The 26961-nt window shown below is 42.3% G+C and overlaps 3 protein-coding genes across 4 annotated transcripts; all 3 read right to left on the bottom strand.

Annotated features, from left to right (window-relative positions):
• Positions 1 to 3877: 3877 nt before the first annotated feature.
• Positions 3878 to 5633, bottom strand: LOC125517954 (fructose-bisphosphate aldolase 5, cytosolic-like). The gene is made up of 3 exons (XM_048682913.2): positions 5356 to 5633; positions 4580 to 5265; positions 3878 to 4477 (listed from the first exon to the last, which is right to left on the bottom strand). Exons 1-3 carry the CDS (start codon positions 5381 to 5383, stop codon positions 4109 to 4111), a joined length of 1083 nt encoding a protein of 360 aa, XP_048538870.1. The 5' UTR covers positions 5384 to 5633; the 3' UTR covers positions 3878 to 4108.
• A 701-nt stretch (positions 5634 to 6334) lies between these two features.
• LOC125517955 (protein transport protein sft2-like) lies at positions 6335 to 9154 on the bottom strand. 2 transcript variants are annotated; one of them, XM_048682915.2, is made up of 5 exons: positions 9006 to 9153; positions 8696 to 8946; positions 7772 to 8039; positions 6922 to 7026; positions 6335 to 6695 (listed from the first exon to the last, which is right to left on the bottom strand). In XM_048682915.2, the coding sequence occupies exons 2-5, from the start codon at positions 8899 to 8901 to the stop codon at positions 6585 to 6587; spliced, it is 690 nt and encodes a 229-aa protein (XP_048538872.1). In that variant the 5' UTR covers positions 8902 to 8946; positions 9006 to 9153; the 3' UTR covers positions 6335 to 6584. The 2 variants fall into 2 exon arrangements, with proteins under 2 accessions (XP_048538872.1, XP_048538871.1); XM_048682914.2 differs by having other exon boundaries at positions 8696 to 9154.
• Positions 9155 to 9829: 675 nt separating this feature from the next.
• Positions 9830 to 22294, bottom strand: ABCB28 (non-intrinsic ABC protein 8). The gene is made up of 16 exons (XM_048690309.2): positions 21788 to 22294; positions 21515 to 21702; positions 20603 to 20626; positions 19711 to 19812; positions 19377 to 19467; positions 18486 to 18586; positions 18318 to 18368; positions 14552 to 14680; positions 12224 to 12286; positions 11870 to 12128; positions 11282 to 11430; positions 11097 to 11186; positions 10756 to 10890; positions 10618 to 10674; positions 10413 to 10469; positions 9830 to 10292 (listed from the first exon to the last, which is right to left on the bottom strand). Exons 1-16 carry the CDS (start codon positions 22209 to 22211, stop codon positions 10056 to 10058), a joined length of 2157 nt encoding a protein of 718 aa, XP_048546266.2. The 5' UTR covers positions 22212 to 22294; the 3' UTR covers positions 9830 to 10055.
• Between the last annotated feature and the right edge of the window lie 4667 nt (positions 22295 to 26961).

The raw sequence follows: 26961 nt of genomic DNA, 5'->3' as shown, positions 1-26961 counted from the left end.
GTAGGGGAAAAGCAGGTAGGCTGAGGCGGGCACCCACACCAAGCGGCCGACCCAGGAAGGCAGCCCTGCAACTCCGCCTCGTGCCACTACCCATCTCTATGTTTGTGTCAGACCCAGCGCAAGGTAGAGGCAGAAGAAGAGGCCGGGAAGAAAAGCTGCAAGGTAGGGGGCTTTTGATCTGAAGGCAAGTTGGATGATCTGCTCACAAAGACACAACTCTATTCTGAATTTCTACTTGAAAAGATTGATCATGTCACAAATGTACCTTGGCTATCTCTCTCACTGTGTGCTGAACAATGTTTTGCTTATTTTCATCTTGGTTGCTGACATTGATGGTGTTATCTGTCAGAGAAAGTTGTTGAAGTGGAAGAAGAAGATGAACCTGTAGAAGAGCTGAAAAAAGGACGTGGTAGAAAGAAGGAAGCGAAGCCTAAACAGTATAATGATGTGAGTTCAGATTTCCTATGTTTTCTTCCCTTCTTCATCAATATGATAGCATAGTTGTCTTCCAGATTATGCGAATGTCTTTGGTTGTCATATACTATGGATGCATTGTAGTTTGATGTGTCGTCCGTATTAACTGCTCAACAGACTTTCCTTGAATAATTATACAGAGACTGTTCTATCTCTTATTGTTTCAAAAAATTCTGATTAACCGCTCCACCTGTGACAGTACTAAGCCGCGCATCCAAGACACGACGCTTGTTGGAAAGCTGGTCAAGTGGGCCCTCGACTGCGAGTTTTAGCTGATTGATCCTGCACATTAGCCTAATTGCTACAATAAACGGACTTACAACAATGATGCTTTCTATATTGAATTTTTATATTCGACCTCACCATTGCTTAGTTTCCTTTCTTGATGTCAAGACACAAAGAATTTGATATTCAATTATTATTTTTAGTTTTTACAATAGAGTGCTTCATTTATATGTATTACTGTAGACACATGTGAATCCTCAAGGTGTCAGGCTTGTTCTTATTATTGCTCATGCAACCCTAAACTTCAGTTAAATGTACTACTTTTTCAGGTTTTAGTGTCCAGATCTTCATTACAAAACAGGGTCGATGGTATATGTGAATTCTGTATTGGTTCTAGGCAAGTAGGTTGACATGCTCATCTGTTATCATGAGTGTCGTGTTTACATTTGCAGTTCAGATATTAAGCTTAAGCTAAAGATCTAACTGTACTGTCTAGAGGTGGAATGGGTAAGCTCTCTTTATGGTCCTTTTTGATGAATATCTTGCAAATGCCACACTAAAGTGGGTATTAGTCCAGTATGTTCTTATGTCTATGGATCCGGGAAATGTTGACACTTTATTGGTTTTGGTTACAAAAATGTTAGCTGTACATGTTTTCATCTTGATTATACGGAGTTCTTAAGTAATACTACTTCTCAGTTAGTTCATTAAAGTAATGATACAATCAATTGGATTGTTTTCTACGGTTATGGATCTAGCGGAAAAAAATGCTATTCTCACATCATTGTTTTAATCCAATGTTCAGCTTTCATGCTATAAGCTTTACTGCTTTAGACATTTTCGTAGGAAATGCTGAACGTTCGTATCAATTGAATCAATGTGGCCTTACATGTAGTGCCGGTACTGTTAAATTTGTAGATATCTTATTTTATTCAGCAGTACATTTATTTTCTTTTCACTTCTTTTTTATAAATGTCATGGAGTCAGTTATAATAGTGATTTCTTTTCCTTCTGAAAGAAATTGTTTGTCTGCTTTGGGTTTCAATTTTAATGCCAGCTCGGTACAATCTGTAACTACTTATAGACTACTTCATCTGGATGGGTTTGCAACTTTGTGTACAGTTTGCTTCAATACCTCTGTTACCATTCTACTGTCTGCTGCTATTTTTCCATTTGTTCAGTTGCTACCTCTACCCACCAAGTTGATTTTCTGCAGATAGAGTTGAAGGTGAGGGTCGTCTATGGGTCATCGTCTGACATGGTGGCCACCAAGTTGAGGTGAACGTAGGCAACGTTGGTCATGCTCAATAGGTAATGTCACAGCAGCTGAATTTCTTCATAACTGGCATAGGCAGTTATCGTCTTGTGTGCTGCTATTTCTAGAGGTAACCCCCTAATCAAATAAAATTTTGGCGTCTGATTCATCATACAGTATTTGTGCTTGGCGGGATAAACTTCTAAGATGACTTTCTATACTTTGTTAGGTGAATGGTATGTATAGCATGCATGTACCATCATATACATCTAGCCTGCCCGTAAGTGCAGTAAGAAATAATGATATGATGAGCTAGGGTGAGAATTTCAAAGTGTTGAAGACAGAATCAGGCTTTTATTTCTTGAATTATTTGAAGTGGATCATATATATGTAAAACTTCAAATAATTTCTGAACCCACTAGATGTTGCAGCGTAGAACTACTACTTCTTCAACTTGAAAAGGGTCCATGTTTTTTTCATAGCTGCATTGTTAGCTTATCTATTGATTGTGGTTTTCTTCCTGGTAGTTATAACTAAGTTGTCGCTTTACTGTAAACTGCACATATGCAATTGTGAAGGGCATCGAGTTTTTTCTTCAGAAACAAAGATCGTAAGCTTCTCTTATTCCCAGCAAAGCTCTCTACTTTATTTCGACTGTAGAGTAGGGGGGCGAAGACAATTTATGAGCGGAATGGTAGTGAAGAGAGGAGCTGCACAGTGGCTTCTCGTCGTGACAACTATTTTTTTACCTCTACAGTTTTGCAATAGTTGACTTGATGTTTTGCTTTGGCTGCTTTGTTGTGTACAATGGGTGGTTGTAGCTGCTGCCTGTAGCATTGTATGGTTGAAGTGTTTTGTCCTTGATGCAATCCAAATTTTGGCAGCAATTGTTTTGGAGACACGGGAGAAGACTTTGGGGCGACGTAGCAGTGTGTGGAGCGAGCGGAGCGCCAGGAAAGGCCACAGCAACACCTGCGCTTCAACCAATTACGATGGCCTCTGATCGAACCATACTAAGCCAGTGTAAAGGAATTGACAAAGTGCAAAATTGTTCAAAGAAATATGGCGGGTGGTCCCACATCTCAAAATAGAGGGAGAACTCAGTTGTGTCATTTTATCCAACTATATATCAAACATGTGCCTTTTTGTCAAAGACAAAAGAAAAGTGTACTATGAAAGGAAATGTGTGCCATTTTTATCAAATGTCTCCTATCCCACTCCCACCCATGTGTTTCTCCTAAGTCATCTGCCCTTCCCATGCTGCCTTTGCCTCCTTCCTGAATCAACAGATCATCATCGATATCGGTTGCAACCGCACCATTGTCCCATCCACCTCTTCATCCTCCTCTCCTACTCCCTGCAAGTGCCGCTAGCTATCGCCAACGATTTTTACAATGTTCTTGACATTGTAAATGTCTCACGTTCTGGAACTTACACACTTAAATGTCTGTTAGAGATGTTTATCACATACACATGCCAACGGCACGGAGGGAAGGAAAATAAGCTGCGATATGGATGAGATGCCGTGTTGAAATAGAGGGCGTGGATCTGCGCCAGGGAGCGGGTCTTAACTAAGGACCTGAGCTATTTTTCTATCTCCCGTTGCAACGCACGGGCATTTTTGCTAGTTTATATCTATATATCTATATATCTATATACTAATATAAAAAAACCCAAAGAGGCAGATCCAATTAATCTCGGGCATCAAATCATGTCAATCTAACGACCTAGACTGCTTTAATGTCGAGCGCTCAACACGTTTAGCGTGAAGTTAATTTCATGCCAAATATATTGCTAATCACATAATAACACGCAAATAATATCCTACTTAATATCCGCATGCACTTAATATACTTCCAAATTAACGTGCATTGTACGTACACATTGACTAATGATATTCAAATTTTCCATGAATCAAGCTCAAACATGTAAAAGCGTTGCATTCACACTTTCATATACCACTTATATATCATCAGTAGTTCTGGTTAAATAGGAGAAGGGGAAGGGAGAGAGAATTTAAGTACACGGCAGAAAAGGAAGAGCATATATATCTGCATGCACGCACGAATCTCGGCGCAATCCATGCGCCGCGCCGTGTACACACGGGTTGCACCGAGATCCTAGGTCCGGGAATGGCGCGGGAGCGACGGTGCCTTAGTACTTGTACCCCGCGACGTGCAAGCTCTCGGACGCGGCGGCGTCCCCTCCGGCGGCAGCGCCGCCGTACTTGCCGAGCGTGGCCTCGGAGTTGCCCTTGCACCGCGCGAGGAAGGTGGCCTGCGCGTCGGCGACGTTCTCCTTCTTGCCGGCCCACTTCTTGATGGTGCTCTGCTGCAGCGCCCGGCCGAAGGAGAAGGTGAGCGTCCAGGGCTTGAGCACCGGCAGCTTGTTCATGGCGTCCAGGTTCTGCGTCGCCTGCTCCTCGCTCTGCCCGCCCGACAGAAACACCACCCCGGGCACCGCTGGCGGCACCGTGCGCCGCAGCGCCGCCACCGTGTACTCCGCTATCACCTCCGCGCCAACCTATGCGCACAACCATTCACAGCACGATCAGCCATGCAAACGAAGACCATGAAGATCATAGTACATAACTCTGAAAGAAGTACGGCGAGGGAGGGGACGTGCCTTGGGGCTGTCGGAGCCGGGGGTGACCATGTTGGGCTTGAGGAGGGTGCCCTCGAGGAGCACCTTGTGGTCGTTGAGCGACTTGTAGACGGCGGCGAGGACGCGCTCGGTGGCGGCGGCGCAGGCCTTGATGTCGTGCGGCCCGTCGGTGAGGATCTCGGGCTCCACGATGGGGACCAGCCCGTTCTCCTGGCAGATGAGCGCGTACCGGGCCAGCCCCTCGGCGTTCTGCTTCACGGCGAGCTCGGACGGCTCGGCGCCGGGCCCGATCTTGAGCACGGCGCGCCACTTGGCGAAGCGCGCGCCGGCCTCGTAGTACTTGGCGCAGCGCGCGCCCAGGGAGTCGAGGCCCTGGGTGGTGGTCTCGCCGACGGTCCCCGCGATGTCCACGGTGCCCTTGTCCACCTTGATGCCCGGGACGACGTTGCCGGCCTTGAGGATGTCGACGAACGGGGTGCCGTCGGCGGCCGTCTGGTAGAGCGTCTCCTCGAAGAGGATGACGCCGGAGAGGTACTCGAGGGCGCCCGGCGCCGTGAAGAGCATCTCCCGCAGCGCCTGCCGGTTGGCCTCCACGTTCTCCACGTTGATGCTCGCCAGCCGCTTCCCGATGGTGCCCGTCGACTCGTCCGCCGCCAGGATGCCCTTCCCCGGCGTCGCGATGTACTTGGCCGTCTTGATCAGCTCCTCTGTGCATTTCATCATAACACAAAAACCATCAGCAAGCTGCACCACAGACTCTAAAAACACAGTAGCCAGGCGAAACACAAGGCGAGAACCTGCGTATTTCCCGACGAAGGCAGACATGGCGGCGGCGGCGAGCGTGTCGGTCAGGAGCTCCGGGACCGGCGGACCGGTGGCTGCAAAATCCAAACGCTGGGCTGCTCGGCTCGCGCTTTTTGTGAGGTGGGTGTGCGAGCTATCTGTCTCGCCTTATAAACCCCGGACGTGAGGAGGATATGCCGAGCGGGCGAGGGGGATCTGTGATGCGCGGGCCACTGGCTCGCGCGGCGCCGGTCACTCGTTGGGGGTCGGGGGGATAGGGGGGGCGAGCCGCGCCACCCAAACCGGCCTCCGCCTGCTGGCCAGACAAAAATACTAGGAATACAATTTTCGCAGCTAGGAACAGATACATGTAGACACCATGGAGGAAGATCGATCCAAGAAAAAACTGAACAAGTGGTTGTGGTGATGTGGACTTTATCCATGCAGGGTGAACGTAGGGCTGGCCGGGTTTCTGACACGACACGAATGTATCATCAGATGGTGGAGCATACATATATGTAATACAGTTTTGCTAAAGCACATCTAGATGTGCCATAAGTATTGCACATCTAAGTCCTATGTCATTGATCTTACGTTGAGATTCGTGTGGGTATTTCTTTTTTCTTTTTTTTTATGCTTGATTCACTCACTTGGATGTGCAATAACTAGAGCACATCTAGATGTGCCCTAGACACATCCTATGTAATATTTCATTTCCCCGCTCTGCCGTGGGGATATGTGGGCTGTGGTCCGGTGTACAGTGACAGAGTGAGGTGCCAACACGACGTGTAATGTTGCAGTCTACAGCAATGTTTTTTCAGTATTTTCCGAGGCCTCGCAATGTGGAAGATATTGAAATTGGATATTTTGATGCACTCTAGGGCTTTGGTGTTATCGTCGTCGGATTTCCGGGAAGTTGGCAGGGTAATGTGATGTAACCAAGGGAGTACATGATACAAGATCGAATGCCAGGCATGCCGCGACGTTACAAAATTCACAAACTATCTGTCTGTCTATTATATTTCGAGTCCACACGTCTCCATAAAGAACAAAGCATCTCATCGAGCATGGTTTCCATGGAATCAGTAATACTATCGGTAAGTTGGACATGCATGTATATCGGTGAACACAAGCTCCAGGGTCATCTTTGACACACTCTCTCCATGTCAAAGCAAAAGCCAAAAAATGTTACTGAGCTGAACACAGGCTGAGACAGATGGGTGAGAGTAACTAACGGATGAACTCATCGCCCGAAGCATCTCAACACTGAGGCCACAAGGGTAGATGACAGAAACTTCATTCCAGCAGATCCGCCAGGGAAGTATGAGATGGCATAGTATACTAGCGCAAGGATCTGAAAAATAGAAGAGTTTTGTTAGCTCGAAGCTAATAGAAGTGATTGAATGCTCGGTACGCAACTGCTACCAGAGACACCAACAATGCCACAAACTGCAACTTTAAGGGGTTTGATGACCTATTCACATGCTACAAATTCACAGTTCTCTTCAAAGTTATTCCTGTTGCTAGCATGCAGAGAAGGGCAAAATAACAGCACAAGAGATTGTGGGAGAAAATTTCACCTGAAGACAAGAGAAGAAAACAGAAAGTATGTAGCTATGGAGCACCATTGACACATAGATGGTAGCAAACATGCTGCCAACAAATCCAATGGTGAAAGGTAACCTCTGTGGAAAATATTAAAACAACTTCAGAAAATGTACCAAAAACATACTTATTTTCGAGATATAACAAAACTTAAATATATAAAATATAAGATATGAACTAATTAAATCAATAACCCAGTAAGTTCCTTATAAACTGTTGGAATAAAAAAAGTATGACATATGGGAATACATAAAACCCAAAATGTGCATATTATTTTGTGAAAAGAAAGTATGTTATCATCTAAAAACACATCAATTTTAAAACAAAGAATACATTCAGTTATTCACTAAGCATGCCTTTGACATGGAACAATAAAAAACAATGCACATTCGATCTTCTGTAGAAAAGCACTTAACCATTGGCAGAAAATCATTGACAATGCATTTTTCAGGTTGATGTTTCACAGCTGGATGCTCACTTGATAACATGTCAAATTATCAATGCCTCAAGGACATGCTATGTTACTGTATAAATTTGACCATACATTTTCCTTTTCTTTTGTACTTTCTTCAAAGCAGAGGAATTGTTTGATCATTACTAGAAAAATAAAAGTACAAAATGCGCTCCCAGCAAAATGTATACAATATACAACATATATAGCTTAACTAATATCTTCAAGGAGAGAATTGGATGGAAACAATCTAATATGTGCAGTTTGTGGTAAAATAGAAATTATCAAAAGACAGAAGAAAACAGCACAAGTTTTGTTGAACAGTGCTTCCCAGGAATGGTGCTTATTTAAGGACAAGGAAAATGAACTGATACCTCTCTGGAAATCATATGAAAGAGCTGATTCTTGGGCCCTTTCAATGCAAAGAAAGATCCAATGATGAAGGCACATCCCATAGTGAAACAGATCGCAAACTTTTGAGGCATTATTACCATGACTGGCAGGAATATTGTGAACGCGATGAAAACTAGGAAAATGCCACTGGCAAGAAAAAGGCCGAAATACATGAGAGATTTGCCAGATGGAACACTGCTTGTTGAGGACTGGAAGCTGCCAGGGAACCCTCTAACTCCTTTAGATACCCTGGAGAGAATAGAATGGCAAGGCAATCAGCATTCAGCAAAAACTAAACAGTTAAAAGAAAGGTTAACTAGAGGTTTGGTCAATGCCATCTTTTACGATTGTTCCTCTAGTTAATCTTGAAGAGCTGTGGCGATGTTTAGCCTTTCAAATTGCTTTAGAGCTAACAATCAACAAATGGCTTTCATATGTATGAGGTATGACTCTAAGCAGCTCGCCATTACAACATGAATCACGATGGTGACTTGCCAAAACATAGATTCCTTGATTGTCTATATACCTAATAAGCGACTAATTCAGCCCAACACCTTGCTCCTGACTAACGATCCTCAATCACGATTTGAGATAACCGGAGGAAATACAGTGCTGGCTAAGAATGATCTAGTTGGCCAATGCTAAGAAGCTATTTTACAATACTAGCTATGGAGCAAAAGCCTGCGCAAATTCTCTTCACATGCAAGCGATGTAACCAAAAAGAAACAGCACCGAAGCAGTCTCGATCCACATGGAGGCGATCCGGGAAGCGCTACGCTACTACAGTAACAATTTATTCATGGCACCGGTAGTTAAGCTTGGCTGGGGAGAATCCACCGCACCCCGATTCACTCGCGCAAACCCTAGGAGGAGGCGGAGCGACGACGAGAGGGGGGCTTGCTTACACGCCGAAGGTGCCGGTGACGCGGTCGTTGGCGGAGCGGACGGCGGCCTCGATGTCGATCCCGAATCCTCCGCCGACGTCCTCCTCGGCGGAGCGGGCGGCGGCGTAGGAGTTCCATTCCGCGAGCAGAGACGGCGGCGGCTGCGAAGACGCCGCCGACGAGGAGGAGGAGGGCGAGGGCCCGGAGCCGGAGAACCACGCCTGCATCTCGGGCCCACGCCGCCAGGGAGTAGAGACAGCCGGAAATGTGCCCTGTTTGTTTACTTGTTACGAGCCCCTAAAAAAAAGCAAAATTGTTACGATTTGCTCACCTAAACGATTTGTTTTAGCTGGGGTGCGAGAGACTCCCGTGTGCCTTCCCTTGCCGCTCTGGACCGCCCTGGCCTGGCTCGCAAGCTCCGAACCCATCCTGCCGTGAGTCGCCGCCGTATTTACTTTTCCAACCTCGTCTGCGCTCCCTTTTTCCGGTTAGTCGTGCCTGGCCACCGCCGTTGACCTCGACGCGGCCGCGGTCTGTGTTGTGTGATTTGGACATATGACAGAGGAAGAAGAAAAGTGGGGAGACAAGATGAGTGGCTTACAAGTGGGACACTCGTCCACCTCAGCCGGTCAAATGTCCATTTGGATTAGTCTTCGCCACATAACCCCGTAAACGGACCCGACTGGTCGGTTTTGCTGTTTTCATGAGCTTATCCGGCGGATCAGTGCTACGTGTTATTGGTTAAACTAAAAAAATGATGCCTCGGCATGAGCTGTCCCAAATGTGGGTACCAACTTGGTTACCCTAGCTCACAAGGTTGTTATGTGTAATTTCCTCTCAGCATGCAGACCCGTCTTTCAAGCTACTCCCTCCGTTTCAAAATAGATGACCCAATTTTGTACTTTGTATTAACTTTGTATAAAGTTGGGTCATCTATTAATAGATGACCCAATTTTGTACTTTGTATTAACTTTGTATAAAGTTGGGTCATCTATTTTGGAACGGAGGGAGTACCAAGCAGTGTCCTCCATCACTTCCTATCTTAGTTAGGTCTGGCTAGGCTGAGCATTGCATAGAATGGCAATGGGGTTAGACTAATAGCGCACACAGCAAACCACTCCAATATACCTAGTGATGATCAGCTCACACTGACTCTTGAAACAAAACTTCTTTTCTGCTTCACTGTAAACACATTGCACTCGATGAGGACTCAGACAATACAGAGTGCTCTATTCTTGTTTGAGTTTCACTTTTGTTACATGCATGATTAATGTATAATTTCGTAAATCTTCTACAACCTTTAATCTTTGTTTCATGTATTTCGCAAACTGGTTGCAGCCTATAACATCGTGTGTGGAACAAAAAAATGTTAGCAAGGCGTTTACTCAAAGGCAAGCCTTTGCGTGCCTACAAGTGCTGCATAACTGCCTCCCTTGGCGACCAATTCCGCGTGCGTCCCAAGTTCCATGATCTTGCCATCTGAGCAAACGGCGATTCGGTGCGCGTTTTGCACGGTGCTCAACCTGTGGGCGATCACCAAAGAAGTCCTGCCCTTCATCAAGAGATCGAGAGCTTCCTGCACAAGCCGCTCACTAGTTGTGTCCAGTGCACTTGTAGCCTGTAAATAGCACGAGTTCCTTGAGTGAACATAAGGAGAGTCATCCCAACAAAATTGCACAAAAGGATTATTATCTCATGCAGCCTGCACGGTACACAAGGTTCAGTTTCTGCGAGGTACCTCATCAAGTATTAGAAAAGGAGCATTTTTCAGAAGAGCTCGGGCAATTGCAATTCTCTGTAAAGCAACAGAAGAAGTGTCATTCATTCAGTTTCAATAAATTGACAGTAGTTAGGAGAAAGCACCGATGATGTTATTCCTTTATTAGAGGAATAATATTGTCATCCATTCATTCATCAACTCAAATATTAAGATTGCAAATTACCTGTCTCTGTCCCCCACTTAGGAGACTACCTCGTTCTCCAACAAGAGTATCATAGCCCTGAATTGCAAATAAATGAGATAATGGGTATGGGTATATCATCGGACATAAGAGACTATAACTAGCGCCAGGCTGTCATACCTGTGGAAGCGAGATGATGAATTCATGAGCATTGGCAGCTTTAGCAGCTTTTATTATCTCATCCTTGGAGACAACGTCATCCGGAAGACCATAAGCAATGTTTTCCCCAACAGATGCCGAGAATAGGACAGGGTCCTGATATTTTCATACGAAAAAGAATTAATATAATTGCTATCTTTGAGATAGTATATTTTGTATCGCTTATTTACAGTAATTGTGGAATAATTGCCGACAAAATCTAGCAGTTCAAATGAATCAATGGGGATAACTGATACTTGTGTGCTACTATGAACCAGTGACAAATGGCATGAAAAGATAGGTGCTTTGGTATACAAGTGTACCTGATTCACTAGGGATACAATTTGAGACCATTCTCTTTTATCAAATATACGAATGTCTTCCCCTGCCACCGTGATTCGGCCTTGAGTAGGCTGCAAGATCGGAACAAATCTATAATGTTGCTACATTCATGAAACACAAGTAGACAACAGTAATGTTTGCTATGGATATGTACAGCGGTACTTACCTCATAGTACCGCGCTAAAAGTTGCACCACTGTACTTTTCCCAGCACCACTAGAGCCAACAAGTGCTGTGACTTTTCCACACTCAATTACAAGATCAAGCCCATTTAAGACATCCACATCAGATCTCAGTGGATAGGAGAAATGAACATCTGCCAGATATATGAGTATCAGTTGTATGCCAGTGGTCAACGATGTCATGTGGATTTTGTGCTAGCAGTAAGACAACTTTTGGACATCTCAAGAAACAAACTCAAAAGGAAAACCATTGAGCTACTCTCCTTAAAGTTAAACAGACTCAAAAAATTATCAGAAAAACATACCCCCATCAAATTATGTTTTCAACACAAATAAGTGAAACCTGAGGACGCCATGACAAGCTTATTACAGAACATAGACTACATTACAAATGAAGTCAAACCTGAAACTTAATCTTAGAAAAATAAGCTCCACATTCACATTTCACAATATGGAAATAATAATAATGGAATATAGCAGATGGTAATGCATCATATGGAAATTATATGGATCTGTGTAATATGGAGGAAACTCCTGCATTAATTGAATAAATATTTAAAACGAGAATCCTACCTTCCAGGTGAATGTCTCCAGACCAGGCTAGATCACTACAGCTGCTTGAAGATTTCAGTGCTGACATGTAATGTGTGTTAACAGTGCCGTTTTCATGCACTCTAGCATTAGAATCTTCAGGTTCTTTATTGTCAAGTTCTTTCGCTAAACCATATGCAAGTGAATCATCAATGTCCTTTGCTGACAGAACAGAATTTATTCTCTCTATTGAGGCAAATGTCCCACGCAGATCACCAAGGGTATTAACAGCTCCTTGAACCTAAAATACATGTTTTTATCTTGTACCTATATATGTGCAATAAACAACAAATGGAACTACAATAAAATACTCAATAAGCAAGATTTGCTACTTACAGCAAAGGTCAGTGTGAATGTGTAACCAATAAAAGATGCCATTGTTCCAATAGACAACTTGCCCTGAAATAGTAAAATAATCATATTCTTCTGATTCCAACCAGACAATACAAGCCTCATCGCACACACGAAATTCATAACACGAATGAACATGCATGCTGATGAGTGACATGCATGCTGATGAGTGAAAGCGTAAAGCCAAGCCAAGCTGTTGTGTGCATGTATCTTGGATACACATAAAATGTGTTCTCGAAGCAAGACAAATGAATAATCGCAAAAAAAAGAAGACAAATGAATGATTTGTGTACAGAATCAGTTTCAGCAGCAGAAGCTTACATGGTGCTAAGGCACTTTTGAATTGATTAATTTTAGGATGAAGCAAGTAATGTTATTTGTGAAATGACATATTTCAGCAGTGTAAAATTATGGCTAGGAACACCATGTTAAACCTAAAAGACAATGAGAAAATTGTTTATATTTTATTTTTAAAACTAAAGGTCAAAATGGAAGAGAAACTTGTAAATATTGGTGCTAAAGTCTAGCACCGCACTATGCTTGTTGCTAGTGCTTGTAACACCCCAACCACTCACAGACTGGCACCAGTTACTCCTGGCTATCATCCTCTAGGCTCTAGACTGGTCACAGAGGGGAACTTCCCTGGTCGGTCACCCATCTCCAAATTACTCCGAGCCAAGCACATTTAACTCAGAGGTTCTTAGGAGATGAGCTTCCAGAAAAGATGATCCGTCTTGTTGATATGAGTAGTACTATCAGTCCTTTAAGCTAGGATGCCACAGTGGTGTCAAAGAGATTAGCCAAAGTTCCAAACTACTCCCTCTGTAAACTAATATAAGAGTGTTTAGATCACTATTTTAGTGATCTAAACGCTCTTATATTAGTTTATAGAGGGAGTACTAGTAACCCGCTTAATAGTGAATGTCTTTTCCTTTCTTTCTTTCTCTTTCTTTCTTTCTTTATAACAAACTACTGGCTACTGGTAAGCAGTAAACCACTCAAAAATAAAAACAGTGCAAACAGCTCAAGCTATGTAGAAGGCTCCAATGTTGTAGATGATTTAGTGTTGTATACAGTAAGAAGTTAGACGTCCTAAGGTCCACGGTAAGTGGTTGGATTACATCCTCAGCCAATAAAATTGTACATGTGTCTAATATATTCTCCATTTATGGAATCCCTCTGCCAAAGCTTTGTCCGTGTTATAAGAGCAAAAAGCACAGCATGCCAGAAAATGGCAAGGAATACTCCCCCCCCCCCCCCCCCCCCCTTTGCTCCCCAGGATGGCATAGAACCTTGGCGTGGTTGGTTGAGGTCATGGGAAGGAATATAATGGAATGGTTCTGTTTTCTGAGGCGATTCCCATGTTTGGTCGAGGTTTGGAATGGAACCAGTTGGTCCCCAGAGGTGGAATGGAACCGACGTCTCACGTGACAGCGCACCTGAGAAAAATCTCACTGCTTGCCCGATTGAGAGAGGGGGCAAATGACTTAACCCTCACACATTTCTTTCTCCCCATCTTTCCTGTCTTGGCGGGCATGGTGGTGGCGGATCAAATCCTGCACGGCGAAGCAGCAGCAGCAGGCAGCGACACCTGTTCCGGCTCGTTTCAGAATCTCCACCATCCAAGCAGCAGCGCCAAGCAGCAACGGCACGTTGGCGGGGACCAGAGCAGAGCAGTGGCGGCCAGACCGTCTCCCTCCCTGTCTCTCAAGTGGCAGCGGCTGGAGCTTGGGCACGGCCGGCGTTGGTTGTGGCAGGTCATGGCCGACTGCTGCTGGGTTGTGGTGATTCTGGCGCACATCATCGATGCGAGCGGGCAAGCTAGCAAGATCAGGATGGATGTAACACATTGTTCGGTGCCTGGCTGATTAAGTTGTGACATGATCTATTTTGTGATAGAATGTACGTATGTCTTTCGCATGTTATACACACATTGGTCGTTTACTGCTCGTGTGTGTGCAACTTATGATCAAGTGAATACAGATAAAATATAACTAAATTTTGAATAATTACAGCTAAAAATGCAAAAAAATTATAAATACAACAGAGATAACCTCACCATTCCTATACGGAAGGTAAATTGAATCAAATTCACCCTATTCTATCTCCCCAACCAAATGCCGAGACAGAACCATTCCATCTCGTTGCATCTAACCATGAGTCCATGACATTCCATTCCACTTGGTTCCTCAACCAAACACACTCTTACTGTATTACATAACTAAACAGCAGCAGTTGCAATCTTTAGAGAAGAGTATTGCATGTCAGGCAATTGTAATTAGTATCTTATACACAATGTATTCAGAGGCTTACCGCACTGACTTTGCTTCCACCAAGAATGTAAAGTGCCATTAGGGAAATATAAACTACCACTCGAGTCAATGACTCATTGGCAGCTTTCAGCACTCCTAGCTTTGTGCCGCTATTTTGAAAAGAAAGTGCCTATCAAACAAAAAAGAATGTGTTAACAAGGTAAGAAAGCCTGTGTTACCAGCATAACGTCAGTATAAGAATATAACCGCCAAAAGGAATAATCAAACACCGCAATACTCTGCAAAAGAAACACTCTATAGTCCCATTGAGAAGCCTGTTTGCTATGCTTCTTGAGTTTGGCCAGGGCTTCTCCTTAGGGAAGTTTGGTCAGCGTTTAGGTTCATTAGATCACTTCAGTCTTCAAATTAATATCTGCTATTCTACTCTTGTGACTGCGAGTACAATCAGGGCAGGCCCTGACATATCGGGGGGGCAGGGCAAGACAATAACTCAAGGCCTTTCCTATGAACTGTAAAAATACTTTCCATTTATACACCATAGAAGTTGGTTGTCACAAAACATTGAAAAAAAGTAGATAAACAAACTCTAATGATAGGTTAACCTGGTAAAAAAACAATCGTAGTCTTAACGAGCACTCCTTCAAATAATAATCTTGCAGAAGGCTTAATTAGTCCATTGACCTATCTTCTGTATTAGTTGTGACAACCTGAGAAATTTTCGCTAGGCTTTTAGGCGAGGCTTGTGTGGATGTTGTTTGGTACACCAGGATCCGAGTAGCGTGTGCTCCCTTTATTTAAAAACTAGAAAAGAAAATTTAAAAAATCCAAAAAACAAAATAATAATGCATCTAAATAATAGAAGGAACTATGTGTCTTTTAGTTCATGTGAAGAAAATAGTGATTGTAGTATGCATGAAAATAAAAAAATGGGGAGCCAAAGAAAGCAGGCTCAGGTGATTCAAACTTTTATGTTTCATTTTAGTGTGCAAATGCCACAAAATAAATGGTATGATACTTAACTTTTAGACATATTACTCACATCGGTATGAGTCTTTTTTCAATAAAAGAAGAAGAACCCCTCTTGTTAGAGACAGTGGTAAGTGCTCCGAAGCTTTCTTATGCTCTACCCAGGCATGTGCGTGTTGTTTTTTGCAAAGAAAAAGGAGAGCGGACCAGGTGGCCTTTGTTCTGTACGAGCAAAGCTATTGCTGCCGATTCACTGTCATTTTCACTTGAGTAAATAGGCCCTTGGCTCTAAGAGATAGCTCAGTTGGGCCCCCTGAGGTTTAGGGGTCCAGGGTGGTCGCCCTAGCTACCCTGCCCCAGGGACGGGCCTGAGTACAATGAGTTATTTTTCATGCGGTCATAAGATTGTGTTAAGTAGATCGTAAATTTTGTAGAAGCAGGCGTAATTTTACAAATGTGATGGTGGATAGTAAAATCATAACTTCTGCTGTAGAATTTTGGATCATAAATTCACTTAGAAATTATTGTAACTCTTTTCACAAACTATCAGGCATATATATGCGTAGAAACCCTATTCTAAGCATGAGTGTAGAATAGCTTATTCTATGACCCTAGTAAAAAGTGTACAAAATATATTAAACTAGTGTACAAAATTTAGTAATTTTTAGAATAATGTAGTAAATTAGTGACTTAGATAGTAAAAAAATCATTTTGGAATTACTACCTTTTATACACAGTTTTACTAGATTTTATAAATAGTTTGTATATGTATGAAACTACTTCAAGGAGCTACAGTTTACCACTATTTTGAATCAAAGAACTTAGGCCTCCTTTGGTTCATAGGGTAGGAAAATTATAGGAATAGAAAAGTCATAGGAAATGAGATGACATGCATCTCGAATCCTATGAGTAGGAATAGGAAAGGAGATGTCCTTTGTTTCACATCATAGGATTTTTTCCATTGAGTCTAGGCTAATGTTTATTTTCCTATGAAATGTGGAGGATAGGAAGATTTCCTTCATAGGAATATGATTCCATTCCTACAAACCAAAGAGCTCTATAGGAATTTTTCCTATAAAAATCCTACCCTATAAAATTCCTACAAAATTCTTCCAAACCAAAGGAGGCCTTACTAGTTTTAACCTTCTTTTTCATTGTAATGGGTCCTAAGAAGTGACAACCAAGGCCCACTTGCAAACTTGCATAAGCCCCCTTGCTGCGACACGCTAACCAGTGCACACATAAACCGAGGCTGGGAGTAGCCTCATACTGACTGAAGGACACACGAGTGCATCTCCTCATAGTGCGCAACAGGAGATGGGACCATTGCCCCCAGACATGCCCTCGTGCTCCAAAATGCGAACCATTGATGCTGGCCTTAGTGGGTTTGGGACGATGCATATGGTTGATGCTTTGGAGGGGATTGAATGTGCCAAGGTCTTATGTGGATCTACAGGTGGGCTATAACTGTTAGGACTGGTTGGAATTAAATTGTGGTTGATTCTCATAATCCCGATTGCTCGGTCAGCTTTTTCCTAATTTACCATTTGGCTTGTTATAGTTATATTATGTTTCCATGTATAGCCTGTATATTTTCCCTGCAGTAGAAGGGGTTCCCTGCATATATATACACACACACTGGCCATTGGCCCCCAAGTATTTTTTTTCACCCATGGAGCTCAATGCTCACCTCTGTGCTTCTTATGGTGACCCCTTGTATGATCCGACACGTTATCGCCATCTTGTTAGGAGTCTTGTCTATCTAGCTGTCACTCATCCGCATATCCCCTATCACGTCCATATTTTGAGTCAGTTTGTTTCTGCTCCCACTTCGGTTCACTATAGTTACCTTCTTTGTGTTCTCCGATATCATGGCACGATCTCTCACCGTCTTTTCTTTCCCCACTCCAGTTTGTCACAGCTTCACATCTATTCGGATGCTACACAGCTTCACGTCTATTCGGATGCTACGTGGGCTAGTGATCCCTTGGATAACCGTTCACTTTCTGCTTACTGTTTTTCTTGCTGGTTCTCTCATTGCCTGGAAGACAAAGAAACAAACTGCAGTTTCCCGTTTGAGCGCAGAGGCTGAGTTGTGAGCTATGGCTCTTTTGACGGCATAGGTGACTTGGTTACCGGGGTTACTTCAGGAGTTTGGCGTTTCTTCTGTCACTACACCTACCCTGCTCTTGTCAGATGGTACATGTACTATTAGTATTGCACGTGACCCTGTGAAGCATGAGCTCACCATGCATTTTTTTTTTGTGTGTGTTGTTTTGCATGACAATTTTATTGCTCTTCAGTATGTATATTCCGAGTTACAGTTGCAAATTTCTTTACGATGGCCCAGATTAAAGTGCAGCATGGACTTCATCTCTTCAAACTCAGCGTTGTGGATCCACCTTCAGTTTGAGAGAGAGAGAGAGGGGGGGGGGGGGGGGGGGCGTGTTAGAGTTATATTATGTTTCCATGTAGCTTGTATAGTTTCCCCGTAGTAATAAGGGGCTTCCTGCATATTTTCCACCTGTGCATTGTATATACATAATGGCCTTTGGCCCCCTGTAAATACAAGTTACTATTTCCTTAACAGCAGACATTTAGAGAGTTGTTATTCTTATGGTTGTAGTTTTCGCTCGGATCATTACTTTGTAATTTTTAATTTTATCTATTATATAGAACAGGCAAAAGGAACATTGAGAACGTCATTATTTCTACAGGCTGTAGTTTCTGTTTGGATCCTTTCTTTGGAATCTGATACAAAGAAACAACTATGGCCAGTAGAATAATGACGGTCCCCGCTGTTTCCATGAAAAAAGAAGTCCGTAAGTGACGTGACATACCAAGTTGTCAAACATAGAAATTTGTCGTTTCTCGCCACCAAATGACCTAACCTGCATATGTATTTTTTAGTTAAACAAGGATAATCCAAACAGTAAAGCATGTGTCTAATAGAACCATATTAAAGTTCAACAGAAGTTCAAATAAGCATTCTGACAAAGTGTACTCACAGTACGGATGGCTGAAAATGTTTCTGACACGCAGTCTGATATATGAGCTTGGACAATTCCGTAAGATTTAAAGGTGGGGACAGTTGACCTCTTGAAAATAGCTGGTTAGAAAAATTACCTTGTCAAAGGCGATATGTAAATCATTCAAAACCAAATCGCCTAATTACAACCCTAGGGAAAAAATTATGGGGAAAAGAACTCAAAATTATTCAATACAATTAATTTCCTAGAAAACGAAGTTCACTTATTCAAGACCTAAGAAGCAAAGTCTTGGAAAGCCTATTAAATGTGGTGATCATCTGTGACAAAAATAAATTATTAAAACACAAACATCAAAAGAAAAAAACAATTTTATATTTCAAAGGCACAAATTATCTCGTGGCTGCCTTTAAAAACCAAATAATTCAACGCACGATCAGTTGGCAGTTGGCACTCAATTATTCATCATTCTAACAAAAGCTCTATACTAACGTGGTTTGAGAACTCGTAGGGAACACATAAATAGAAATAATTTTCATTAGCTAGGGAACACATAAATAGAAAGAATTTTCATTAGCTGAACACAAAGGACATTCAAGCTTTTGAGCATATGACATACATGTTACTTTTAAGAGAAATCACAAATCTAATACCAAGATTATATTCAGGTTCTTCAGAGGCTCAAAACAAAATTTTAAAAGGTATAAGATACAAGGGATAAGCCTCCAAACATAGGTCCTTATAGCAATCCTGTTATGGTTATTTACCACAAATAATAGCCCATTTTCAACACATACTTTAACATTTCCAAATGATGAAAACTACTCTAGCAATCTGAAGGAAATGTCATACATAGTAAAAAGCATAAACAACAAAGGACATGCCCCACACATATAGCTTTCAGAAAATTACCAACTATTACAGAGACAGAGACTATGAGGAGTCCTAGAACAGGAGCAAGCTCAGTGGATAATGTGAAAAGTATACACAGTGTACCAGTGATCTGAAAATAGAATAGAAAATTATGAGGCCAGCATGAGACAGAGTGCAAGCAAGTAAGATCATTAAATTAATATCAAGTACATGATATGAATGAAATAGTAGGCTACGTGTGAACAATGGTTAGAACTGAAGAGGGTAGTTAAGAGCATTACAATTAGCCCTGAGAGATTATGTAATTATACCGATCAAACTCTTAGCATTTAGCAGCATCAAGCTTACATTCTCATAATGTAAAATTTCTTGCCTCAGAGAATGCCCTTAGCCCACGATCTCTTGATATGTTGTCACTTACTACACCCTTCAAAGAACCTAAATCAGATGTCAACAATCCAGTTAACTCGCCGACCTGCCATAAATGATATTAAGATATCTGCACCAACACATGAAGCAGACTAATTACTGCCAATTTATTGAGACAACCACAACAATATATCACCATTCTCCTATGCTCTCTTGTAAGGTACATAGAAATAAGTGTCTATGACTGACACTAAAGTTAAGTAACACAAATCCGTAAAAACATCATGGTATAACTTGCTAGAGATGAAATAATGGAATAGCTTGTTGGCATCTACTAACTGGTTTGTCAGTACTCAGAACATAGGTGTGCATCTATCAAGACATCTTTTGGTTCACATAATTTTAGGAGAAGAATGCCTTTCTACAAAAGTGTACACAGTACAATTTTATGACAGACCAAACTAAATCATGTTCTCTGTACAATGATTTTTAAACATAAATAAAAAAGATATTTTCTCTTTCCTAAGCTATATTCACAAAATGTGTAACTAATAAAGTGAAAAATCCCATGCAACATTTGCTCAGTAAACTTTTTTGTACTGAAATGTGGTTCTTAATTAATCTTCAATAAACCGTGTACCATGCTTTAACATATACACACACCGAACAGCCTAAATTTAATTCTATTACTTTCATGGTTGAATAATAGTCACATGTCAAAATTGAAAATTTAACATCTTACCAGATATTATATGAACAAGCGACATTTAATTTCCTCCCATTGTATCATTTAACAGTACGACAAAGTTTTTTAATTGGATGGGAAACTTGAACTTTATGGTTGACATGTTTTTCTCCAAGTAATAATCATGGACATTGTATGTCAACTGGCATACCTTGTGACGATCAAAAAATACCATCTGCAAGAAAAGAAAAGGGCATTTATTACCAGTTAAATAACATAATGTGCATATGAGAAGTAGTATAAAATTGTTTAGTATGCCAGATTGGCACAAGACGGCCTTGTATAAAAATGTAACCATTACCAAAAGAAAAGGAGCAATGAGACTGCATAGCAAAGGAGTTTAGCAGGTTATGAGCTTAATGTATCACTTCCGTGCAGATTAATTAGTTTATTACACTTCATGGTGCATGGCCATAGAGAGACAAAACCATATCACATCACAGCATGCACCTGTGTCAATTCTAGTCCTTATAACTCCATCGTGTACAATGCCTATAGCAGAGTCGACTGACTCAACATAAATACTTGCAGCTATCTTGCTGCCACCTCTAAGGTGCATCAGATGCTGCAGTAAAACCATACCAAGAGCTGGTTCAGCCTAGGAATGGAATAGCATTCATGAACCATTTCATCATAATGCTAAGATAATTTCATAGTTATTGTGTATTAGATGTTTAAAGTAACAAAGGAATGTCAGACAAATCTGTTGGCAGCAATAGTGAACAATCAACATATTTGCATATGTACTGGAATCACCAGCCCCTTAGCAGTGGTCAAAATTCTCATCACCGAAACACTACTGGTACAATGGCACTTAATGCTTCCAATTCAGCACAACTACGAACTAAATCAGCCGCACAGACCACAGATGTGATAACAACAGCAACCTAACAAAATAGCAAACATAAATCTACTGCAATAGCTGGAAAAGCACACCAAACATGCTTAGCTAAATTCAATAACAACATAACAGCAATACACCAAGCAATCAAAGATGTCATGCGAAGTACTTCCACCTGCAAGCTTGGCAGCAGCGACTACAGCGTTATGCTCTAACATTTACCTTTTGGATCAGAATCCTCCGAAATATCTGGCTCCGCAGTCTCCCCATCACTTTCTCCCAGACCACCGTCATGTTGATCACGAAGACGATGGTAAATATCGGCTCCAGCGTGTATAATACCGCGATTTTGGACAAGAGCCTCGTTAGGGGCTCGGACCCCCTCCCTATCAGGGTTTCGAAGAACCTCCCTGTGCGAACATCCAACCACCACATTTCAGAAACAGGCCAGCATCCATCCCATCGACAGAGGGGGGCCTGAAGGCTGAAGCATACCTGAGAAGAGCGGCATGGAGAGGGTGCAGGTCGTGCACGCGAGGAGCGCGGCGAGGGAGATCGCTAGGCGGGCCTTGTGCTGCGACAGGAGGGCCCAGACGCCGGCCCAGGTGATGGCGTCAGTTGAGGAGATGGCGGCGGCCACATCGGCAGCTGCCTCCGCGGCGTCGAAGGAGGGGGACTGGTAGGCGTCGGGGCCGGGCGCCGGCGCCGAGATGTACGCGTGGGGCGGGCGGCCCAGGCGGAGGCAGCGGCGTCGGCCGGAATCGGGAACGTGGGACGTGGCGGGGAGGTAGGGGAGGCGGCTGGGGCGAGGGTTGAGGATGGGGACGGAGGGGCTGAGGAGAAAGCGGCTGCGGCGAGGGTTCGGGGCGGGGCGGGAGGGGCTGGAGGGGAGGCGCATGCTCCAGCTGGAGAGCGCCATGGCTTCCCCGCTTTCCCTTTTCCTGGTGGAGTTTTGGCCCTTTTTTTGTGCGTGTTTGTGGAGATGGAAGGCGGGGGGGAGTGGGGCGGAGAGGACAGCACCATAGATAACGGATAGTTCGGGTTGAAGGGATGTTTGGCATTTTGGCCCCCATCGTCGGAGTTCACGAATTTTGCTTGCCAGTTCCAGAATCATCATGTTTGTTTGTACTGAACTTGGATGGAGGATTAATAAATATATTAGATAAATGTCACTGCAATTTCGCCGATTTAGAGAGATGCCTTTGCAATGTTTCCTCTTTTGAAAATGCCGACCCCCTCCCCCCCCCCCCCTTCTCATCAGCAATGGTTACTCCAACCGGACCAACCTCTGACAATCTCATCTGCCTCCGCTTGTAGCTCGGCCGGAGAAGCGCAATGGGGTGAGGGTAGAATAATAGGTGGCAGCACATGGCTAGCCAAAAAACATGACAATGGCAAGCTGTGACAAGTCATGATTATGTGGTTTAAGTCATGATTATGGGAAGTTAATAGCTGGAAGTGGCGGTGCTAGGGCGCGAGAGGTACAGAAAGGACCAAGAAAGGGCAAAAAAGAGTTAAAGAAGCGGGATGTCGTCTGAAACTCACTCGGGTGGTCTGGGACAAAAAAGGAGCACCATAATGAAAGCCTCGACACAGTGGCGGAGCCAGGATTCGAGTATAGGGGGGCCGAGTACGTATATTGATCTAATCTCGTTGGTAATTACTCGTCGCTCCTACTAAAATTGTCGATCGTTGAGGGGGAGGCCCCTGCTCGTCCCCCTGGCTTCGCCCCTGCCTCGACAGCGACAACTAGCAACGGAGTAGGGCAATGATGAGGAGAGGCTCCTGGGATGTGTATCTTGATACGTCTTCGTCGTATCTACTTTTCCAAACACTTTTGCCCTTATTTTGGACTCTAACTTGCATGATTTGAATGGAACTAACCCGGTCCGACGCTGTTTTCAGCAGAATTGCCATGGTGTTATTTATGTGCAGAAACAAAAGTTCTCAGAATGACCTGAAACTTCACGGAGATTATTTTTGGAAATAATAAAAAATACTGGCAAAAAATCAAGACCAGGGGGCCCACACCCTAGCCACGAGGGTGGGGGGCGCGCCTGCCCCCCTAGGCACCCCCTACCTCGTGGGCCCCTGGAGCTCCTTCAACCTCAACTCCAACTCTATATATTCGTGTTCGGAGAAAAAATTAGAGAGAAAGATTCATCGCGTTTTACGATACGGAGCCGCCGACAACCACTAAACTCTCTCGGGAGGGTTGATCTAGAGTCCGTTCGGGGCTCCGGATAGGGGAATCCGTCGTCATCGTCATCACCAACCATCCTCCATCACCAATTTCATGATGCTCGCCGCCGTGCGTGAGTAATTCCATCGTAGGCTTGCTGGACGGTGATGGGTTGGATGAGATTTATCATGTAATCGAGTTAGTTTTGTTAGGGTTTGATCCCTAGTATCCACTATGTTCTTAGATTTGATGTTGCTATGACTTTGCTATGCTTAATGCTTGTCACTAGGGCCCGAGTGCCATGATTTCAGATCTGAACCTATTATATTTTCATCAATATATGAAAGTTCTTGATCCTATCTTGCAAGTATATAGTCACCTACTATGTGTTATGATCCAGCAACCCCGATGTGACAATAATCGGGACCACTTCCGGTGATGACCATAGTTTGAGGAGCTCATGTATTCACTATGTGTTAATGCTTTGGTCCGGTACTCTATTAAAAGGAGGCCTTAATATCCCTTAGTTTCCGCTAGGACCCCGCTGCCACGGGAGGGTAGGACAAAAGATGTCATGCAAGTTCTTTTCCATAAGCACGTATGACTATATTCGGAATACATGCCTACATTACATTGATGAATTGAAGCTAGTTCTGTGTCACTCTAGGTTATGACTGTTACATGATGAACCGCATCCCGCATAATTCTCTATCACCGATCCATTGCCTACGAGCTTTCCATATATTGTTCTTCGCTTATTTACTTTTCCATTGCTATTGTTATCATCACTATAAAATACCAAAAACATTACTTTTGTTACTGTTACTTTTGCTATCTTTACCACTACTATCATATTACTTTGCTACTAAATACTTTGCTGCAGATATTAAGTTTTCAGGTGTGGTTGAATTGACAACTCAGCTGCTAATACTTGAGAATATTCTTTGGCTCCCTCTGTGTTGAATCAATAAATTTGGGTTGAATACTCTACCCTCAAAAACTGTTGCGATCCCCTATACTTGTGGCTTATCAAGACTATTTTCTGGCGCCGTTGCCGGGGAGCATAGCTCTATTCTTTGAGTCACTTGGGATTTATATTTTTTATCATTATGAAGAACTTGAGATATCCAAAAACCAAGATTTATCACTCAACTACGAGGGGAGGTAAGGAACTGTCATCTAGCTCTGCACTTGATTCACCCTCTGTTTTGAGTAAGCTTGCGACACCTAAACCTGCCCCTGCTATTGATTCTGATATGTCGCATATTATTGATGATGCCACTTCTGCTATGCATGATAATTATGATGAAACTACTTCTATGCTTGATACAACTGTGCCACTCGGTGAATTTTTTGATGAACAACTTGCTAGGGCTAGAGAGAATGAAATTATTGAAACTAATAATACTGATGAAAGTGATTATGAAGGTTCTCCTAATAAATATGAATTACCTGTTGTGCCTGAGGGCTATGTTATGGATGAAGAAACTAAAAGAGACTTTCTTACTTGCAATGATAGAAGTGATCTTAAGAAATTATTAGCTAAGCTTAAACAAAAAACTCTAAATGCTAGAATGAAATATGATCTTGCTTATGCTACTTCAACTATCTTTGTTACTGCTAAGGATTATGAATTCTCTATTGATCCTGATATAATTACTTGGTTGAATCTGATCCTTTTTGTGGCTATGAATCTGAAACTGTTGTGCCACATCTTACTAAATTAAATGATATAGCTACCCTGTTCACTAATGATGAGAGAACTCGCTACTTTTATATCATTAAAATATTTCCGTTCTCATTAAAGGGTGATGCTAAGATATGGTTTAATTCTCTTGATCTTAGTTGTGTGCGTAGTCCCCAGGATATGATTTATTACTTCTTTGCTAAATATTTCTCTGCTCATAAGAAACAAGCTGCCCTTAAGGATATATATAATTTTGTGCAAATTGAAGAAGAGAGTCTCCCACAAACTTGGGGGAGGCTTCTCCAATTACTTAATGATTTGCCTGATCACCCTCTTAAGAAAAATAAAATACTTGGTATCTTTTATAATGGACTAACCGATGCTTTCAGAGATTACCTGGATAGTTGTGCTGGTTTTGTTTTTAGGGAAAGAACACCGGATGAAGCTGAAATTCTATTGAATAATATGTTGACAAATGAAAATAACTGGACATTTCCTGAGCCAACTCCTGAGCCTATTCCTAAACCAACTTCGAAGAAAAGGGGTGGTCTATTTCTCAGTCCTGAAGATATGCAAGAGGCAAAGAAATCCATGAAAGAAAAAGATATTAAAGTTGAAGATGTTAAGAATTTACCTCCTATTGAAGAAATACATGGTCTTAATTTACCGCCTGTTGAAGAAATATATGGTTTTAATCCATCACCTATTGAAGAAACACATGGTCTTGATAACCCGACACAGGTAGTAAAGGTAAATTCTCTCTATAGATATGATAAAGCTGAAATCCCATTTACTAAGTTTGCTAGCCCATACTTAGATGAGTTTGATAAATTTATGGTTAAGTAAGAAGAATTCAATGCTTATTTTGGTAGAGAATTAAAACGCAGTGCTGATATGCTTGAACACTTGGGTGATTATATGGCTAATGTCAAAGATGGACTTAAACTTATTAGTAAACATGCTTCTATGGTTACCACTCAAGTAGAACAAGTACTTAAAGCTCAAAATGATTTGCTCAATGAATTGAATAGTAAGAATAAGGACTATGATGTTAGAGTGGCTACTAGAACTGGTAAAATGACTCAGGAACCTTTGTATCCTGAAGGCCACCCTAAGAGAATTGAGCAACATTCTCAGAGAAATAATATAGATGCACCTAGTCCTTCTAAAAGGAAGAAAAAGAAAAATGATAGGACTTTGCATGCTTCTAGTGAACCTATTGCTGAAACACCTGAGAATCCAAATGATATTTCTATTCTGATGTTGAAACACAATCTGCTAATGAACATGAAACTAATGATAATGTAGATGATAATGTTCATGTTGATGCTCAACCTAATAATGATAATGATATAGAAATTGAACCTGCTGTTGATCTTGATAACCCAGAATCAAAGAATCAATGTTATGATAAGAAAGACTTTGTTGCTAGGAAACACGATAAGAAAAGAGAGCCTTGGGTTCAAAAACCCATGCCTTTTCCTCCCAAACCATCCAAGAAAAAGGATAATGAGGATTTTGAGCGCTTTGCTGAAATGATTAGACCTATCTTTTTGCGTATGCGATTAACTGATATGCTCAAAATGAATCCTTACGCTAAGTATATGAAAGATATTGTTACTAATAAAAGAAAGATACCTGAAGCTGAAATTTTCACCATGATTGCTAATTATACTTTTAAAGGTGGAATACCAAAGAAACTTGGAGATCCAGGAGTACCCACTATACCATGCTCCATTAAAAGAAACTATGTTAAAACTACTTTATGTGATCTTGGAGCCGGTGTTAGTGTTATGTCTC

The sequence above is a fragment of the Triticum urartu genome, chromosome 7A, assembly GCF_056163025.1.
Source record: "Triticum urartu cultivar PI428250 chromosome 7A, HENAU_Tu73, whole genome shotgun sequence".
NCBI lineage: Eukaryota > Viridiplantae > Streptophyta > Magnoliopsida > Poales > Poaceae > Triticum > Triticum urartu.
The sequence above is the reverse complement of the archived record's forward strand: the minus strand, read 5'-3'. Positions and strand labels throughout refer to the sequence as shown.

Bases quoted from the DNA above. Each gene is read 5' to 3' on its own strand.
- LOC125517954 (XM_048682913.2), bottom strand. From the start codon at position 5,383: ATGTCTGCCTTCGTCGGGAAATACGCAG. The intron at 5,266-5,355 runs GTTCTCGCCTTG...TGAAATGCACAG, and splicing joins CTTCGTCGGGAAATACGCAG to AGGAGCTGATCAAGACGGCC. The intron at 4,478-4,579 runs GCACGTCCCCTC...TTGTGCGCATAG, and splicing joins CCGGCTCCGACAGCCCCAAG to GTTGGCGCGGAGGTGATAGC.
- LOC125517955 (XM_048682914.2), bottom strand. From the start codon at position 8,901: ATGCAGGCGTGGTTCTCCGGCTCCGGGCCCTCGCCCTCCTCCTCCTCG. The intron at 7,027-7,771 runs GTATCAGTTCAT...TATTTTCCACAG, and splicing joins TTCATATGATTTCCAGAGAG to AGGTTACCTTTCACCATTGG. The intron at 6,696-6,921 runs GTGAAATTTTCT...TCTATTTTTCAG, and splicing joins TTTTCTTCTCTTGTCTTCAG to ATCCTTGCGCTAGTATACTA.
- ABCB28 (XM_048690309.2), bottom strand. From the start codon at position 22,211: ATGGCGCTCTCCAGCTGGAGCATGCGCCTCCCCTCCAGCCCCTCCCGC. The intron at 18,587-19,376 runs GTAATTTTCTGA...TTTTCTAACCAG, and splicing joins CTCTGTCTCTGTAATAGTTG to CTATTTTCAAGAGGTCAACT. The intron at 18,369-18,485 runs GTGAGTACACTT...ATACATATGCAG, and splicing joins CATTTTCAGCCATCCGTACT to GTTAGGTCATTTGGTGGCGA.